An 18619-nucleotide genomic window follows, 5' to 3' on the forward strand; every position below is an offset into this window, starting at 1 on the left:
CTATAAATAACAGAGTGAAAACCATCTGTTGATGATTAATTGGTATTAAAGACAGGATCTAAACATTTCCGCTTTGAAAATAATATTTGGTTGTGAGATGACTCAGATGTCTTAGTGAATGATGTCAAGAGAAGCAGCATGGCATGAATATGATGATGACTATTTATCAAAGTCGTTGTCATGATGTTGGGATTTAAATCGACTGTTTGTTTGGTTGGTTGGTTGCCCATATTTTTATTTGTGTATGTGAAACAATTTTGGTACTGTTTTGGGATGCCAGTTTAATCTAAAACGTTTGTGAAGTGAAACCAATTGAGACCATGTTGGTGATCATCTTCATGGGCATGTCAGTATGGCTGACACACACTTCTGTCTACTTGACTGCTGTCCATATACAGTTGTGCTTGTTCTTCAGGTCTCGTTTGGCCCAGTTTCAGTACGACTGCCAGCCAGAAGAGCAGTCTGCCACCGGCTGCAAGCAGGGAAACTACGCAGCATGTCTTATTGCTTACACTGGACTGATAGGTAAGTGTTTTAAGTGCTTTAGATATTTGTTCTGCAAACCAGTAATTGCGGCTGTTGCTTTCTCATGTCCATTAAAACAGGAGTAAGGCTGATGTAATTCATTTAGAGAGTTATACCTTTGTTTTTCCCTAGATCAGAGAAACACCTGTGTGTCTGTGTGATGAGAGACTATAAAACTAGGCACTTTCAAAGTCATGGAGAGATTGATTTCACTTCCCAATAAAACATACTGAAAGCAATATTTTTTATGAGGCTTTTTGTTACATAAAACCTTTTTTGTTTGTTTAGTTCTGCTTCACACTCATTTGATATTGAGCAAACAGAATCCGCTTGAAATAAATCTCTTTTTTAAACAGAAATTTTTTATTTGACAAACATACTTCTGACAGGAAATTTGATTTCTAAATACAATACCTATAAAAAAAATACATATATATATATATATATATATATATACACACACACACACACACATGAAAAAATCTAAATATATAATAATATAATAATAATTATAATTTATATAAATAAAATAATATAAAAAATTAAAACAAATAAATAAAATAATATATATTATTTTACATATAAACTGTTTGTATTGATTTTTTCCACACACAAACATATATATATATGAAAAAAAAAAAAAAAAAAAAAAAAAAAAAAAAAAATATATATATATATATATATATATATATATATATATATATATATATATATATATATATATATATATATATATATTTGTTTTTTTTTCATAGGTATTGTATTATTATTATAGCATATTTAATATTTTTATACTATAAATAATTATATTGTTTATATATATATATATATATACACTGATGATATATATGCATCAAACAAAAACAAAACCGCTAAGAAATCATACCAAATTATTATTATTATTATTGATTTATTTCTTTTTTTGAAAATGTGAAAAAAAAGAAGGGTAAATTAAGGGCTGTGATTAAGGGATTAAGGGATGGAAAATACTGTTTGTACAGTATAAAAATAATTATGTTAATGTAAATGGTGTGTACATTATTTTAAATTGTAGTAATATTTCACAATATTACTGTTTTTTACTGTATTTTTAATTAAATGTAGCCTTGGTGAGCAGACGAAACTTCTTTTAAAAACATTAAAAATCTTAGTGGTTCCAAACTTTTGGACTGTACTGTATATATATATATATATATGCTATTTTGTGTACTGACCATGTTAATGGAAATCAACAAAAGTCACCATGTTCACACTGGCCTTTTGGTATTGCAGGCAGCTCAATCACCCCAAACTACGTGGACAACTCCACATCCAACGTGTCTCCCTGGTGCTCGTGTTCAGCCAGCGGGAATCTGAGAGACCAGTGCACCGAGTTCCTGAACTATTTCACAGACAACCTCTGTCTAAGTGAGTGAATGCTGCTCCTGTAAATCATTTATGTCAGCTGTCATATCATGAAAACCTGATACTGTAAGGACATTGCATGTGTAGTCTGGCAGGAGATGGTTATTTTTAGTCAACATTGTAATGTGAAGGCAGGATCACATGCTCTGTTTTAAACCCTATTGTGGTTCAACAGATTCATCATTGTCAAAAGTTTCTGAACCTTAAATTCATAAATGAATTTTAAACACTGCATGCATTAAAAGAACACGTGCAGATTTTTAAATGAAGGCCACTGAAGTTGTTGAGGAGGGGAAATGCATTTTAATTACTTTTAGCTGTCCATAAACTTTTTAATTCTTTAAAGTAGAAGTTTATATTAAAGTTGGATGTCCTTCACAGCAGCACAGAACACTATCAAGCCTCCTCTTGCTATTCATTGCACCATTAGTCATACGTTCTCCGTTATACTGTATGTCACATCAACCTAGTGTTCAGACCCACTGCACAGAAAACAGTCAGGCTGCCTCTCTCAAACGACAGAACATTTCTGAAACCCCCTCATCGGTCTCTCATCGCTTGCGTCCTGATTCTCCATTTAAGCAGAACCAGGACATTTTTGAAAAGCATTTGAAGAGTGTCACTTTTTTAGATTGTCGGTCTATGGGTTGTGTTGGAATTCATTCAGTAACAAGGTTTATTCATGTAGGAATATGATAAGAATTGTAAAGATTAATTATAATAATTCTTGGGGGAAAAAAAGGTTTGCTTTTACCCCACCCTTAATGCCAATGTAATGTTCTTGAAATCTATATTGACAGAATATATGGGCTTTTGTCTTCTCTTCTTTATATGAAGGTCACATGTTTTCATCTTAGGGTTGTTTTTGTACTTTTCAAACACCTTTCATTCTTAAGATATGAAAATCCATTGTTAAAATATTAATTACACTTTAATAATTAATAATTAATTACACATTAATTACAAAATAAGAATTTTAATGTTTTTGAAAACTAAAACATTTGAACTTGTGTTTTTAATGAGTCTCTTCTGCTCACCAATGCTGCATTTATTTGATCAAAAATACAGTAAAAACTGTAATAATGTGAAATCTAGCTGCAAGCAGCAATTACAGGGTCAAGCTAAATAAGGGCAGAAAATGAAATATTTGTGGACATCTGTGATCATGAGGTTGGGATAAAGCTATTTAAATCAAATCAGTTAAAGCGCTTATAACATAATATCTTGGTTTATAACTTCTGAGCAGTAGGTGGCGCTATGACGAAACTCTGCATGCATCCTCAAGACATGCCTGTGATGACATGTACCAAGTTTCATGTCAATACACAAAGCTTTAGCAAAGATACAGCCGCATATCCATTTTGGTGTGCTCGCAGTCAAATTTGTTGACGCAGTATAAAACAACGGTTGGGTCTATCAAAAATATTTTAATAACTTTTTGTCATGAGTGTCTGTAAATGCTACATACCAAATTTTGTACGAACCAGACAAATTTTGTAGGAGGAGTTCAAAAAAGTAGGTTTTGAATAAAATTCTATAATGTTGAATTTTTCACTAGTATTTTTCATAAATTTCATTATATCTCATGACCACTAGGGGTCGCTGACCTAAAACTTTACAGGTGCTCTCAGAACATGGCCTCGATGAATCATAGCAAATTTCGTAACTATACGTTCACACGTTCATATAACACAGCATTTTATGACAAAATTCAAAATGGTCGACGCCCAAAAAGGCCGACTACGGAATTTGGATATCGTTCAATTCAGCATGCCTCAAGGAATCTAAGGAGACCAATTAATTTACATTTAGTCATTTAGCAGATGCTATTCTCCAAAGCGACTTACAAATGAGAACAGTAGAAGCAATCAAATCAACATGAGTGCAACTGTATGCAAGTGCCGTGTCCAGTCCCAGTTTATCCAGCAAAGTGCTCGTAGCAAGGATTTTTTATAAATAGATGGAGAGAGAGAATAGAAATAGAAAAAAGAAAAGAAAAAGTAAGGGCTAATATTACTGGATCAAGTGTTGATGAAAAGGATAAGCCTTTAGCAGTTTTTTGAAAATGGCTAAAGACTCAGCTGCTAGGATAGAGCACGGCAGGTCATTCTACTAGCTTCAAAAGCTATAAGCAAAAGTAGCCATTTTTCTTATCTCAACACCAGTAGGTGGTGCTGTGACGATACTGTGCATGTACCCCCAAATCATGATTGTAATGACATATACCAAGTTTGGTGTCAATACACCAAAACATTGCGAAGATATAGCATCTAATCCATTTTTGTGTCAAATTCATTGACGCGCTATACAAGAATGGATCAAAAATCTTTTAATAAAACTGGACAAACACTCTAGGAGGAGTTTGAAAGAGTAGAAAATTAATAATAGCAGAAAATTAATTCAAATCAGCATGGAATCAGATAAAAAATAGAATTTTGTTTCTAGGACTTGTGCGTCAAAAGTTATGAGCATAAACATGAGTAAATCTTTGAACTGTTGGTGGCACTGGAGGGTTTGAGGTAGAGGCTCCAAATTTGCTATGGTAACATTTCAGACTGTTCTCTATCCGTGTGCCAAATTTCAATTTTTTTTACCATACGGTTCTATGGGCTGCCATAGACTCAAGAGCGGAAGAAGAATAACAAGAAAACTAACGATTTTCAATAGGGGCTTCAGGGCTTGACCCCTACATATTATTACAATTTAAAATAACTGTTTTCTATGTGAATATATAGTAACATTTCATTTATTCCTGTGATCAAAGCTGAATTTTCAGCATCATTACTCCAGTCTTCAATGTCCTTCATTCTAATATGATGATTTACTGTTCAAAAAACATTTATGATTTTTTCAATGTTGAAAACAATTGTGCTGTTTAATATTTTTGTGGAAACGTGATCCATTTTCCTCAGGATTCTTTGATAAACACAAAGTTAAAAACAACAGCAATTATAAAGATTTTTACTGTCACTTTTGATCAATTGAATGTGTCCTTGCTGAACAAAAGTATTCATTTCTGACCCCAAACATTTGAAATTGAACTACTGAAATGTGTTTGTTCTCTAAACTTGCACAATGCTCATATCGTCTAGCATCTAATGTTGAGTAGGCCAGAGATGCTTGAAAATATGAAGAGCTATCTAAAGTCCAAAGCATGCTCTGATGTATGTCAGGAGCCGCAAGCATTAATGAATCTCTGATTGATATCCAGCCCTCTCTCAGTCACACTTCTCCAGTCCCGTTTCTGAAGGTCCTTATGTATTATATATAGCGATTCGTCAATACAGCCGCAATATTCTGCTCAGTCCTGTTCAAACAGAGATCTCTTACATGAAGCAACTCCTCAGACAGCCAAATGGCAGCTCTCGGAGTGAGCGATGTGAGCGGATGAGAGTGATGTTTGGTCAAGCCACTCATCTGTGAGTTAATGAGAGGATGTGGAGAGGCAGGTGCAGCCGTGTGGCCTGAGCAGAATACAGAGCGCCCGAAAGCGCCGAGCTCTTCTCGGCCTAGAATTCAAATAGGCGTCTGATAACAGAAGCAGTTGCGAATGGAAATGATGTCTGTTTCACTCAGAGCTGGGACGTCTTGTCTGTTGCATGAATAGGGAACGCTCTCCTGACGTTTGGGAATGGAATGGACTTCACGCCCACTCCCACCCAACTGCTGCGGTTAAGCCCTGTGACGGACAGAGGGCCACGGCGGACGACTCCTGTGTTTGTCACCATGGAGACTGAACAGGACGTTCTGAGCCCAGCTAAACCCACACAGGTGAGGGTTAGAGATGAGGAGCAGTTTGGTTATGGGTTTATAACTACTTTGATTGTAGTGTGGCTGCAAAGGAACTGGCTTCACTCAGTAAAAAGAGATTTTTTTCTGTGATTCTGAGAGATTGCAAAATTGGGCTGATTTCTCTAGAGCTCTAAGTGAAATGGCAACTGGGCAGTCTCACAGTAAAACCATGGCTGTGTGACTAGTTGAAATAAAACCAAAATTGTGATATAAAACACAGCATTTTATGACAAAATTCAAAATAGCTGACGCCCAAAATGGCGGACCACAGAAAATTGGATATTGGCATGCCTCAAGGAATCTAAGGAGACCAATTCAAAAGCTATAAGCAAAAGTAGCCATTTTTCTTATCTCGGCACCAGTAGGTGGCGATACTGTGCATGCACCCCTAAGCCATGCCTGTAATGACACATACCAAGTTTGGTGTCAATACACGAAATCATTGTGAAGATACAGCATTAAATACATTTTTTTGTGTGCTTGACGTCAAATTTGTTGACGCACTATACTGAACAGAACAGATTGGTCGATCAAAAATCTTTTAATAAATTTTTGCCTGGAGTGTGAGTAGATGCTACATACCAAATTTCGTGCAAATTGGACAAACGCTCGAAAAAGTAGGTTTTTGGGAAAATTCTAAATGGCGAAAAAAATTTCATGATGGAAATAAAGTCAATAAGGTGCATTCGAATCAGCACGAGCCATGGAATCAGAGGAAGTTTGTTTCTAGGACTTCAAAAGTTATGATCATAAACATGAGTGAATCTTTAAACTGTTGGTGGCTTAGTGCCGTTTACAAACGGCTATGATTTCAAGGATAAGTTCACCAAAAAATGAAAATTCTGTCATTTATTACTCACCCTTGTGTTATTCCTCTTAGGAACACAGATTAAGATATTTTTAATGAAATCCGAGAGGTTCCTTTCCCTCCATTCAGATCCAACATAACTACCACTTTCAAGGTCCAGAAAGGTAGTAAAGACATCATTAAAGTAATCCATGTGACTCCAGTGGTTTAACCAGTGATTAAAATCATATTTTTTATCTTTTTTTTTTTTTTTTTTAAATCACAACTGCAACTTTTATCAGAAAAATCTAAATCCTCCCTCCCAAAATCATGCAGCTCTAAACTGCTGTGGTACCATAGTACAGTAACAGCATCATGATGATACCATAGTGCTTTGGTACATATGCATGATTACCATATTTAAATACCAGGGTATTTACATTAAATGTCCTAAAATAACATGGTTTATCATGGTAAATATCCAAGATGGTGCCACAAAAAAAAAAACAACAACAACATGATATTTCTTAAGTTTATCTGTTTTTACAATACTTGTAAAATGAGCACTATTTTGATATTCTGGAAACACTGTTTAGTTTTTCTGTAATTGTATAATTTTAGTTATAATTTATGTAGGCTATTTACATTATGCATTTATTGTGTAAATTCATGTATGCCACCTTTGAGCAAAATTAAAGAGTCTGTGCAAATAAACATAAATGCCATGTCAGTGGAAATCAATTCCTTGGGACAAATATAATGGAAAAGTTAATTTCTGACCCTGGTGTGTATATGACCAAACTTACATGAAGCTGGTGGGAAATGCAAATGTTTTCTAGATTGCAATTCCCATTATAAACTGATCATTCTTTCTCGTTCTTCAGGACTCTGCAAAGGTGAGACTTTGGTCCGACTCCACCGCGTCCTTCGACACACAGCAGAACTCCGCTCGAGCGTTTGCCGCAGCGGCGCTGCCTGTCTGGATTTGTATGTTTCTTAGCATCCTGCTCAGCTGTGATGAATAAACAGACTAAAGACTTTTGAGACATCTATTCTGACGGGCCCATGATTTTGGACAGACTGGAACATATTCAGCTCCAGAGCTGAAGAAACCGGCCATACTGGCCTCATTTCTCCAACACTGAAGTCATCGTGTTTTCTCTGTTTCTGTGGAACCGCCAGTAAAACCAACAGAATCTGAATTTGCAAGGCACTTTTGTAGAAATGAATGTGGTTAGTCAAACGCAAAGGCCAGTGGAAAGCGTACCTGTACATATGTACATAGCGTCACACAGAGTCAATATGAAACTGTGCTGTTCATTGAGAGTTTTAGTGTAAAATCATATTTTTGTGGGGTCCAAATCCAACACGTTTCTAAATCCCAAATTACCTTCTAGCACTCCAAAATCAATTCTTGATGAAATGTGGAGAGGAGAGAAATGAAGCTTTTTTTCTTCTTTCATTTTATAGTTCCTCATGCATCAGTTCAACCATTTGGAGGAAATCCCCTTGAGGAAAGCAGGGATTTAATATCATTCTGTTCAACTTGACTGAAGAGAAGACATAGGCTATTTCTAATCAATAATGGAATGGTAATGCCTTTGGGTGGAAGTAAACAATACTCTTCCCAAAGCTTCTAGCACCACACCAAATGCAGAATTTGCTATTGGGAACATAAGCTACTTCAACTAACCAATCTTCAGATTCTGATTTGAGACTCTGTTCTGGCGTCGCCACAGCTGATCTCCTTTATGTATAATATGGTGTGTTTATAAGGAGTCCCGGTGGTTATGATCATGAATGTGAGGGCTGATGATGTGGGAATGAGCTAGGAAAGGTGTTTGAGAGGTCCCGCTCCAGCTCCTGGTAAGAAAACCCTGGAAATGTCTAAAGGAAGGCTGGGAATCTCATTATGGAACATTCTTTGGTTCATTATATGGCACTAATAAAAGATGCTGGTTCATTTAAAGCCTGTTGTTGTTCCTTTGTGACTCAGAAACCTTGAACAAACTGGTACAAAAATGTGGAAAAGTTATTCAGGTGAAACTCCACATGGTGTGTGTCTTTGTCAAAAACATGCTTGGGGCCAAATGTGTGGAGAAACGGTTATTCATAGTGAGAAGAGAAGCTATAGAGATTCCTTGTCCGACAGAGAGATAGTTTATGGCCAGGTAAATCAAGTGAACTGTGGCAGGGGGATTATTTGGATCTCGAGAAGGGAAGAACATTTTGTCAAAACTTCAGCGTGCTAAATCCATTAATTCCACAAAGATGTTATTTCAGAGAACTCTATTAATTTTTCAACAAGTACCACAAAAGAGTACACTCTAAAAAATGCTGGGTTAAAACAACCCAATTTTGCTTGAAAATGGACAAACCCAGCGATTGGGTTGTTTTAACCCAGCGGTTGGGTTATATGTTTGCCCAATGTGCTGGGCAGTTTTATTTAACTCAACTATTGATTAAAAATGACTATATGGCTGACTTAAAATGAACCCAAAATAGGTTGGAAATTCAAATCAGGCACGTATTTACATTTATTCTTTAAGAATAAATAATAGATGAAATAACTATAAAAGAAGTGTTATTAGCTCAATACGCATAACCTAAAAATAAATCTGTTTGATATAATTGCTGGAGATGCAGTCTGGCAAACTATAGTTTCTCTTCATCTATTAAGGCAGGGTTGGAGATTTGTTCCAGAAACATTTTTTGCTATGCTGGTTGAAAGTCTCTTCAGGTCCTGATAGCAATAAATAAGTGGTGTAATGTATTTATATTGTCTGTGGAAGGCGTATGACCATAAAATGTTCTTCCAATCATTGCATTCAGTGTGAATGAAATAGTACGATGTCCTAACTGCCTGTCGGCATATGTATTCCCATATATTCCCAGAATAGCACTGTTGCCAAGTCCATGGTTTTGCTGCACAATTGGACTACTTTAACACTGTTGCCGCAGGTTGGTTGAAGCAACCCCAAATTACATGATATTTAGCCCCTGGAATGAGAATTTTACAAGGGGAACCCTGCCAAAAACGAAGATTTTAACCCCAGAATGCGATTGGGCTAGTTTTGAGAAACAATTGTGCAGGTTTGTTGTGAAAACCTGGCAACCCTGGCCACAGGTTGTTTTTCATGTCCGCAGGTTGAAGCGGCTCCAAATAACATGATATTTAGTCCCTGGAATGAGAATTTTACAAGGGTAACCACGCCAAAACGCGGATTTTACCCCCCAGAACACAATTGGGCTAGTTTTGAGTATCAGTTGGGAGGGTTTTGTTGCGAAAACCTGGCAACCCTGGCTGCGGGTTGCTTTTCATGTCCTCCGGTTGAAGCAAACCCAAATAATGTAATATTTAGCCCCTGGAATGAGAATTTTACAAGGGGAACTCTGCCAAAAACACGGATTTTACCCCCCAGAACACAATTGGACTAGTTTTGAGTAACAATTGTGTGGGTTTGTTGTGAAAACCTGGCAACCCTGGCCATGGGTTGTTTTTCATGTCCGCGGGCTGAAGCGACTCCAAATAACATATTTAGCCTGTGGAATGAGAATTTTACAAGGGGAACTCTTCCAAAAACACAGATTTTACCCCCCAGAACACAATTGGACTAGTTTTGAGTAACAATTGTGCGGGTTTGTTGTGAAAACCTGGCAACCCTGGTTGTCTTTCATGTCCGCGGGTTGAAGCGACTCCAAATAACATGATATTTAGCCCCTGGAATGAGAATTTTACAAGAGTAACCCTACCAAAACACAGATTTTACCTCCCAGAACACAATTACGCTAGTTTTGAGTAACAGTTGGGAGGGTTTTGTTGTGAAAACCTGGCAACCCTGGCCGCGGGTTGCTTTTCATGTCCTCCGGTTGAAGCAAACCCAAATAATGTAATATTTAGCCCCTGGAATGAGAATTTTACAAGGGTAACCACGCCAAAACGCAGATTTTACCCCCCAGAACACAATTGGGCTAGTTTTGAGTATCAGTTGGGAGGGTTTTGTTGCGAAAACCTGGTAACCCTGGCCGTGGGTTGCTTTTCATGTCCTCCGGTTGAAGCAAACCCAAATAATGTAATATTTAGCCCCTGGAATTAAAATTTTACAAGGGGAACTCTGCCAAAAACACAGATTTTACCCCCCAGAACACAATTGGACTAGTTTTGAGTAACAATTTTGCGGGTTTGTTGTGAAAACCTGGCAACCCTGGCCGCGGGTTGTTTTTCATGTCCGCGGGTTGAAGCGACTCCAAATAACATGATATTTAGCCCCTGGAATGAGAATTTTACAAGAGTAACCCTACCAAAACACAGATTTTACCTCCCAGAACACAATTACTTTAGTTTTGAGTAACAGTTGGGAGGGTTTTGTTGTGAAAACCTGGCAACCCTGGCCGCGGGTTGCTTTTCATGTCCTCCGGTTGAAGCAAACCCAAATAATGTAATATTTAGCCCCTGGAATGAGAATTTTACAAGGGGAACTCTGCCAAAAACACGGATTTTACCCCCCAGAACACAATTGGACTAGTTTTGAGTAACAATTGTGTGGGTTTGTTGTGAAAACCTGGCAACCCTGGCCATGGGTTGTTTTTCATGTCCGCGGGCTGAAGCGACTCCAAATAACATGATATTTAGCCCGTGGAATGAGAATTTTACAAGGGTAACCCTGCCAAAATGTGGATTTTACCCCCCAGAACGCAATTGGGTTAGTTTTGAGTAACGATTGTGCGGGTTTTGTTGTGAAAATCTGGTAACCCTGCATCCGGGTCACACAGACATCACACGTCATCAGGTGTCTGGTGGTACTGGTACAGGTCAGTGCTCTTTAAGTTCTTGATGTTCATTATTATTGTAATGCTATGTTTTTTGAGACTTTTGTTTGCTCCCTGCTGTACTCGTTCATGTGTTTTGAAGGAGGCGTGGCTTTGGAGACGCTCTGAAGGGAGGGTGGGATCTAATGCTTTCAAAGTTGACTCACTATTGCTAGCCTCTTCAAAAATAACCTACCCTACCTTTACAACATTGGTCATTGGTTTTTTGTCTGTATATACGGGAATGATAAGCAAAGTGATGTTCTGAACCAAATTCTGAGTGAAATAACTCAGACACTCAGTCAGCTGCTTTCATCACGGTCTGTCACCCAATTACGCAGGATATCAAGATCCTCCGACCCACATGGAAACATGCTGCAGCCCATTTTGGCCCTGTGCCCAGTTATAATGCTGCTTTTCCATTCCAGTCCTTTTAACACATTTTATTGATTAGATCCCAGACACAGATATGGATCTCTTAAATAAAAAGGCCCATATTCAAGCAAAAATGATGGTTTATGTTCTTTTAATTTCCTTTTTCACTAGGTCATTTTCCAGTTCATTAGAAATTAGTCTTCATTTATTCATTTTTTTCACTCATTCATTCTTATTTGTAGCCTACATGTAACAAACAAGTACACATCACAGTCTAAAAAGTGCACATAGTAATTCAAATATTTCTTATATTCATGATAAGTAAGTAATTGTGCAATATTTAAATATTCTATGTTTTGTGGCTCACTCAGAGCAGCGAAACCGTCATTTGCTTTAGCTGACATTTAAAAACCAGCTGTAACGGCGTAGTAAGCACACACTGCGTCGCATTTTGGACTGGTTGCAAAATATTTACACTAAGCCCATATAATCACAGTGCTAGGGGAAAATCAATTAAATCTATTTGCTGAGGCATGTTAAAAGGAGTTCATTTAAAAAAAGAGCCAGAGGCCCCATCCCGAAAGGGCACAGTGCTATAATATACCAAGCACCTCTCTAGCCCTCATCCTTCCATTTTCAATCCCAGATCATTCATTGATCCACCTGAGAGTAGACCCACATCATCACGCAACGATCCATCTCAATATGCTTCCGACATCTCCATCAGAGGTAATTGTTGGGTACATTTATCTGAATATGTGTTGAAATGAAGTATTTAAGCATGTTCCAGATAGCAATCCAGTGAGAGATCTGGGACACTATTTTTTATTCTGAATAAACACCCTGTCACGGTGACATTATGTTTGTGTGGCTCCTGAGAATCCAGAGAGCCTAATGTTATTTCACAGCTTTTATAAATGAGCTAACTTTCCACACGCACCCCAGCTCAGTTCAGTTCTCATCCGATAGTGTCAGTGCAGTCAAATCAACCAACCACATTAAATCACTGTCAATCTGTATTGTATAAAGCACCATATACTGTAAATAAAGGTGACTTGATATGTGTAAAAAACAACTTTACATACCTACATGCTGCACAGTTTTACCCTTTCCGCTCTGCTTTAAATAGAAATAGGCTCAGTGATGACAGAATGTCAGACCGCTGACATTTATTCTCTTAAAAAACATCCTTTAACGTTTAAATCCATATTTTACGTTATAGAGTGCAATGTGGGTACTTACACACCTGTTTCATTCATCTCACAGTGAAGATGTCAAAATACTCTCTGTGGTGTCCAACCTTCTGTCATCTCCTGTCTAAATTATGGTCTGTAGCCATTTCACGGTATTTACTATTTCATCAAGGTGGAAACATGAGGCTGTAATGTGTCATCACACGGAGCAGGGATCAGCTTCAAGATCTGAGCAGATCCCCACTGATGCCGATTCCGATTTAAATTTGAGAAGAATCTATAAATTGTAGTTAAGTCAAGCAAAATCGGATAGTAGGATAGTGACTAGAGACATACATTTTATGGTTGGGCCCCTTTATCACAGGGCCTGGAACAAATTTACCTGTTTTTCCTTCCTGAAAGATGAAAACTAAGTGTGGAAAAACGTCTCACATGAGAAATCTAATTTTCTTTGATCTTTTGACATATATGAGGAATTTGCACCATCAAAACATCCTGCAAATTTTATTTCATAAGATGTAATATAAGTTTCTAGTGTCTCCAGAATGTGTCTGTGAAGTTTCAGCTCAAAATACCCCACAGATCTTTTATTATAACATGTTAAAATTAAGCAAAAATGTGTTGTTTTTGAGTGTGTCCCTTTAAATGCAAATGAACAGGTGCTCCCGGCCCCCTTTTCCAGAAGAGGGCGGAGCTTCAAGAACTCATGCTCCGGCATACCGGCAAAAACAAAAAAACAGGACAATCTCACGCACCAAAAAAAGTCAGAAAGGGAGTTTATGTGCAATTTTTAACTAGGAAACTCTCGTTTACGATAATTCTGATAGCATGTGGGGGCACCAACAGTTCTGGATATGAAGTTTGAGAATGAAGCATTGGTACTTACCCATCTTTCAGAATCAATCTTTGTGAAAATCTAGCATTGTTTGTGAAGCAGTCTGATGTAAAATGATTGGTTGAAACGTACAATTTCTATGGAGACTCTTATATTCATTGGTACATCCCAAAACACAACACTTGTTATGCCTCTTTGGAGCAGACAATTCCAGCTGCTATAGCTTTTTTGGATATTGTGTAATTTGTGACACCACATGGGCAAAATATTTGCATATGACTGCCTGTAAAGCAAGACATCGACTAATCATATTACATCATCGCACCACTGGCCTACCGGCGTTCAGTTGCTTAATGGCTGACACAACAGATAGGCCTATATGATTCGAAACAAAAGCAAACAGAAAAACAGTTCAGCGTCAAAATCTGTTTTAGCAGACCTACATATTGTGCAAGCTCGAGCTTACTATATATATAATATATAACAATATTATTTATGAGTACTATAGACATAGGCATTGTAAATACAAGGACAATTTTCAGATTTTTATAGATGGATCGAAAGATTTAGGATTAAGATTTACTGTGCCCAACTGGTTACCAATTGGATCTTGACTCTTTATGTTTATACTATTTAATTATTTGCCATATTGAAGACATAAGAGTGGATGGAACAAAACTAGTGATAATAACTTTTCAGTGTGCAGTGATTCTATAGCTGCATTTGCAAGCATTAAATCAGGCACAGCCAGAAACCATCAGGATCTGCTCTATGAAATCTTGTTTACTTTAGAATAGATAGACAAGGGAAAAATGTCTCATTCATGTGGGTCCTGGCTTATTTGGGTATCCAGGGCAACAAAAGAGCAGACAAACTGCAAAAAAAAAAGCAGCAAGAAAAGAAAATGTTGAAATCAATATTAAGTTATCAAAAGGAAAAAGCATAGTATGGAGGGAAGTAAATAAAAAATGGCTGCAACAGTGGGATAATGCAGTAAAAGAAAGACTTATACGCAATACAAAGCAAGATAGAAAATATCTATTTAACTGGAAGAAACTGGACTGGACAATGCGACTGTAAAATAAAAGAATTTAGAACAGAAGGTGGCAGTATTGCAACAATTTGGATGCCAACTGCAGTAAGAGCAAAGAAGAAGAAGAACAGAAAAAAACATTCACTTGCATTTCTGTACAGACTTAAGAAGAATCTCAGCATCAGGAACAAGTGGATGGTTAATATTTTGTCGTACCGGATTGTATGTTTATTCAGAGCATTTTACTGCAAATTTACTGCAATGGAGAGTTTTCAAAGAAATGTAAAGCGATCAGCTGTACTGGATCTGACAGCAGCTACATCATGAAGAGTAAGTAATGCTTTGTCAGTGGATCATTCAGACTGAAGGTCAGAATGAGGGTTGAAAATAATACTATAATAATAACAACATTATTAACATTATAAATGAACCTCAAGGAACCTGAGTGACTTGGCCACTCCTATTTTGTAAATGACCCTGCTATCGCTATCCAAAGGCCAAAGTTCAACATTTTTTGATACTTATTGTCCTAAAGATTCCAGATAATTGTGCCCCAGTGGTTTTATCGAGGCTGAGCCAAAAAATGTCATTGACGTGTCCAAAAAATCACGTGATATACAATCCTTTATGCATTGTAAAATGGTGGCCGATTTCTTTCAAATTTCTCACAGGCCTCAGCGAGTTTCATTCTGATCGGCCTCCATTAACCTTGTCTGATAGCTGCTCAAAATTCATTGGCCACCAACGGCCACATTTTTTGAGATACATGAATGTCCTCAAAGACAGTCTTGGTACCTTGGACAAAGACACCGCATGCCAATTTTCAAGTCAATCAGTCTTAGGGTTACATAGCCATTTTTAATTTTTTTTCCATGTTATAGCACCACCAAGTGGCCAGTTCCCACATCTTTTTTGACATGACCACAGAATGAGCTCTTACATATTTGTGCCAAGTTTGGTGAAAATATCTCATTCTCTTCACAAGTTATAGCCATTTTAGTACAAGTGGCTCTGCCACTTTGAACTTTTTGGTGACCTTTAGAGACAGTGATCAAAATTTCAACCTTTTTTGATAATTATTGACAATCAGACTCCAGAGAATCTTGCCGCACTGGTTTGGTTCCGATCGGGCCAAAAACATAGGTTTTTAAAAAGTAGATAAAAAAATCCCAAAACCCGAAGGTTGAATCCGATGCATGCATTTTGCCTACGCCAGGAGTTTTGAGCGATTTCGTACTTTTCACCACTGTAGCGCCCCCGTCAGGCCGATTGGGGCGAGCTTTGCTGACTTTGCAGTGTGTGTGAGCACTACCAGCCCTCAAAGTTTCAAGTCTCTATGACTTACGGTTTGCACTGCCCAATCACTTTTATGGGAGAATGCTGATCCTTGGAAATTTTAACAATAACAATAGGGTTTATGCTCTTGAACCCCTAAAAATGTATTTAAACTTGTAGTAAAAGCACAGGTTATTTAAGAGTTTGACTTCCTTTATTATGTATTTACAAGTCTTTTTTCCTTATACGTCAGATTTTACATTTGACATTTCATTTTGATTGTGTTGGAAAAAGAGACGCTGCCATGAGCATTTGAAAAGATTGTTCTGTTAGATGGTAAACATATCACAATATTCATAACTTTTTCAAAAATGTCAGCTCTCAGCTGACCTATTTTTTTTTTCTAGATTCCTGCTGCACTAAGAGAAGCTGAATCTTGGCAGTCGAATAATCTCTGTGGCGTCCTCATTTTTCCCAAAGTTCATCCTCAACTATGATTATAAATCCCTACACGATCAATAAAAACGATTGAGCGGTGTGCTGGCAGGGTTTCGAAACCTTTTGCAATTATAACAGCATCCTAACCCCGTCTGCACTGTATATCTGTCCGTCTCCTATGGTTGTTGTCTGTCTTTTTCCCAGTTGTGAGTTTGCATTCAGAGGAGTGACTCATATACACAACTTCCATTATTTCCAAAGCCAGCATTGGCGAAGAAGGAATTATGATTGATTTTTTTCTCACTGCTGTAAACATTGTGACAAAACTGCCAACTTGACTTTCCTGGGGGTTTTGTCTTTAGGGTAAAACAAACAGTTTTTGCTCAAAAGCGTAACAGCATAACCCAATATAAGTGCCCATGTTCAATTATCTAGTTGTTGAAATCACCTGGTGCTTATGTGCTTTCTTGGAGTTGGTGATTAAAACCCCACAAATTGCAAATACAAAGAAAAAGTGTGTTGCTCTCTGTTGGTTAGAGAAAGACAATTACACCCTACATTAATATTGATGGATTTTTAAAAGGGTTCTGAAAAGGGTTATGACTTCTCATAACGAGGCCCCCCATTTACAGACTTTTATATTTCACCAGCCCAGCAGAGTAAATCATCTGTGGATGTACAAATAAGACCATTCAGTGTACCAGGCTGAGATAAACTACTGTAATGGATTAGAAACAAAGTGTTTGAATTACAGGAAAGCTAGAGGAGATTGATTCATTTTTGTGAGATTGATTCATTGAATTGAACTGACACTTCTTCTGTAGACCTTTTATTATAACTGAAATGGAATTAGTTTTATAATTGATTAATTTTCTATCATTATAGTACTGTGCAGCTGCTTTGAAACAATCTGTATTGTAAAAAGTGATAATAGTGATGACTTAAAATAGTGACGAGAATTCTGCTTGAAACGTCATGTTTGCAATAAGATTATATATATATATATATATATATATATATATATATATATATATATTATATTTTATACTTTTTCAGCTTTATCATCATGCGAGGTGGGATTTATCACACGAACCAATCATAGCCGATCGTAACCAATCATATCCAATCATAGAGTGATGGAGGCATTGCCTCCTCTCACTTGACTTTCCCCCATTCATTCTTAATTACCCCCCACTAAAGCCTCCCGCTGTAACTTTACCTGCTGGTGTCGCTGTTGGACAATGTTACTTTAGAATAAAGAGTGATTTATAAACTTGTTGTTTTATATTTGTAATATAGATTATTTTCTCCAATTTTTTGAGGAGGCACTGCCTCCCTTTGCATCCTCGGAGGAAACGCTCCTGACTATAAGAACATGATACCTGCCCAACTTAAAAATGCCATTTCCATTGCTTTTTTTGTGAATACTGGAAAGATCTACTTTTTCCAAAAAATTGGGCCCCCATGGAGTATCATTTCTAAAGCATCTCATGTGCATCAGCAAAAGCAAATTTGTTATTTGTGTGTGTACGTTTGCAACCTCATGCCTGTGATTGGAGATGTTTGCACAAGCTTCCACTCTGCTGAACTTTAAAGAGTAAAGGAGATGAGCTGGATCATCCTGGCCCGTGTCTCTTGTCCTGTATTCCTCTGGGGAGCCGTGTCCTGCTGCCCAGCAGTCCTTCCACCTGAGACCTCAGGCACTTCTGCCCCAGCCATCCCTCTGCCAATCCACTGCAAAAGAAAAACATGCTGACCCCATTTAACCCTGTTCCAAATCTGAAGAGGAAAACAGGAAAACTAACAACCAGCATTAGTGTTATGTACCTTATGCTCCATAGCTTAAACTCACTGGAAGACAAAAATACTTCAGAACGTTCAATGGCCCCATTCTGACCTGGTATTAACATTCATTTTGAGTAATCTGATCATAAGTGGATAGTACTAAATACAGGCTAAACATCCTGGGTATTTTGCAATCTGATTCATCGAACCACATTCATAGTGACCACATCGCAAATCAGTTAATCAATCCTGATGCATCTCAGAAATATCAAAATACCACCTACTCAGCTGTAAATCAATCACTGCACTTTGCCGTTTACAAAACATCTTGAAAAATATACACAAGACTTCATAGAGCTCTTGATTGA

At 37.4% G+C, this 18619-nt stretch overlaps 1 protein-coding gene across 1 annotated transcript in view; it reads left to right on the plus strand.

The window, feature by feature from the left end:
- gfra4b (GDNF family receptor alpha 4b) overlaps window positions 1–7538 on the plus strand; it is a 111489-nt gene extending 103951 nt beyond the window's left edge. The window contains exons 5-8 of the mRNA XM_067382698.1: window positions 416–525; window positions 1798–1932; window positions 5537–5700; window positions 7393–7538. Coding sequence (XP_067238799.1) covers window positions 416–525; window positions 1798–1932; window positions 5537–5700; window positions 7393–7533 — 550 coding nt within the window. The 3' untranslated portion in view covers window positions 7534–7538. The remainder of the gene's footprint in view (window positions 1–415; window positions 526–1797; window positions 1933–5536; window positions 5701–7392) is intronic.
- Window positions 7539–18619: the final 11081 nt, after the last annotated feature.

Source organism: Chanodichthys erythropterus, chromosome 1, assembly GCF_024489055.1.
Source record: "Chanodichthys erythropterus isolate Z2021 chromosome 1, ASM2448905v1, whole genome shotgun sequence".
Taxonomy (NCBI): Eukaryota; Metazoa; Chordata; class Actinopteri; order Cypriniformes; family Xenocyprididae; genus Chanodichthys; species Chanodichthys erythropterus.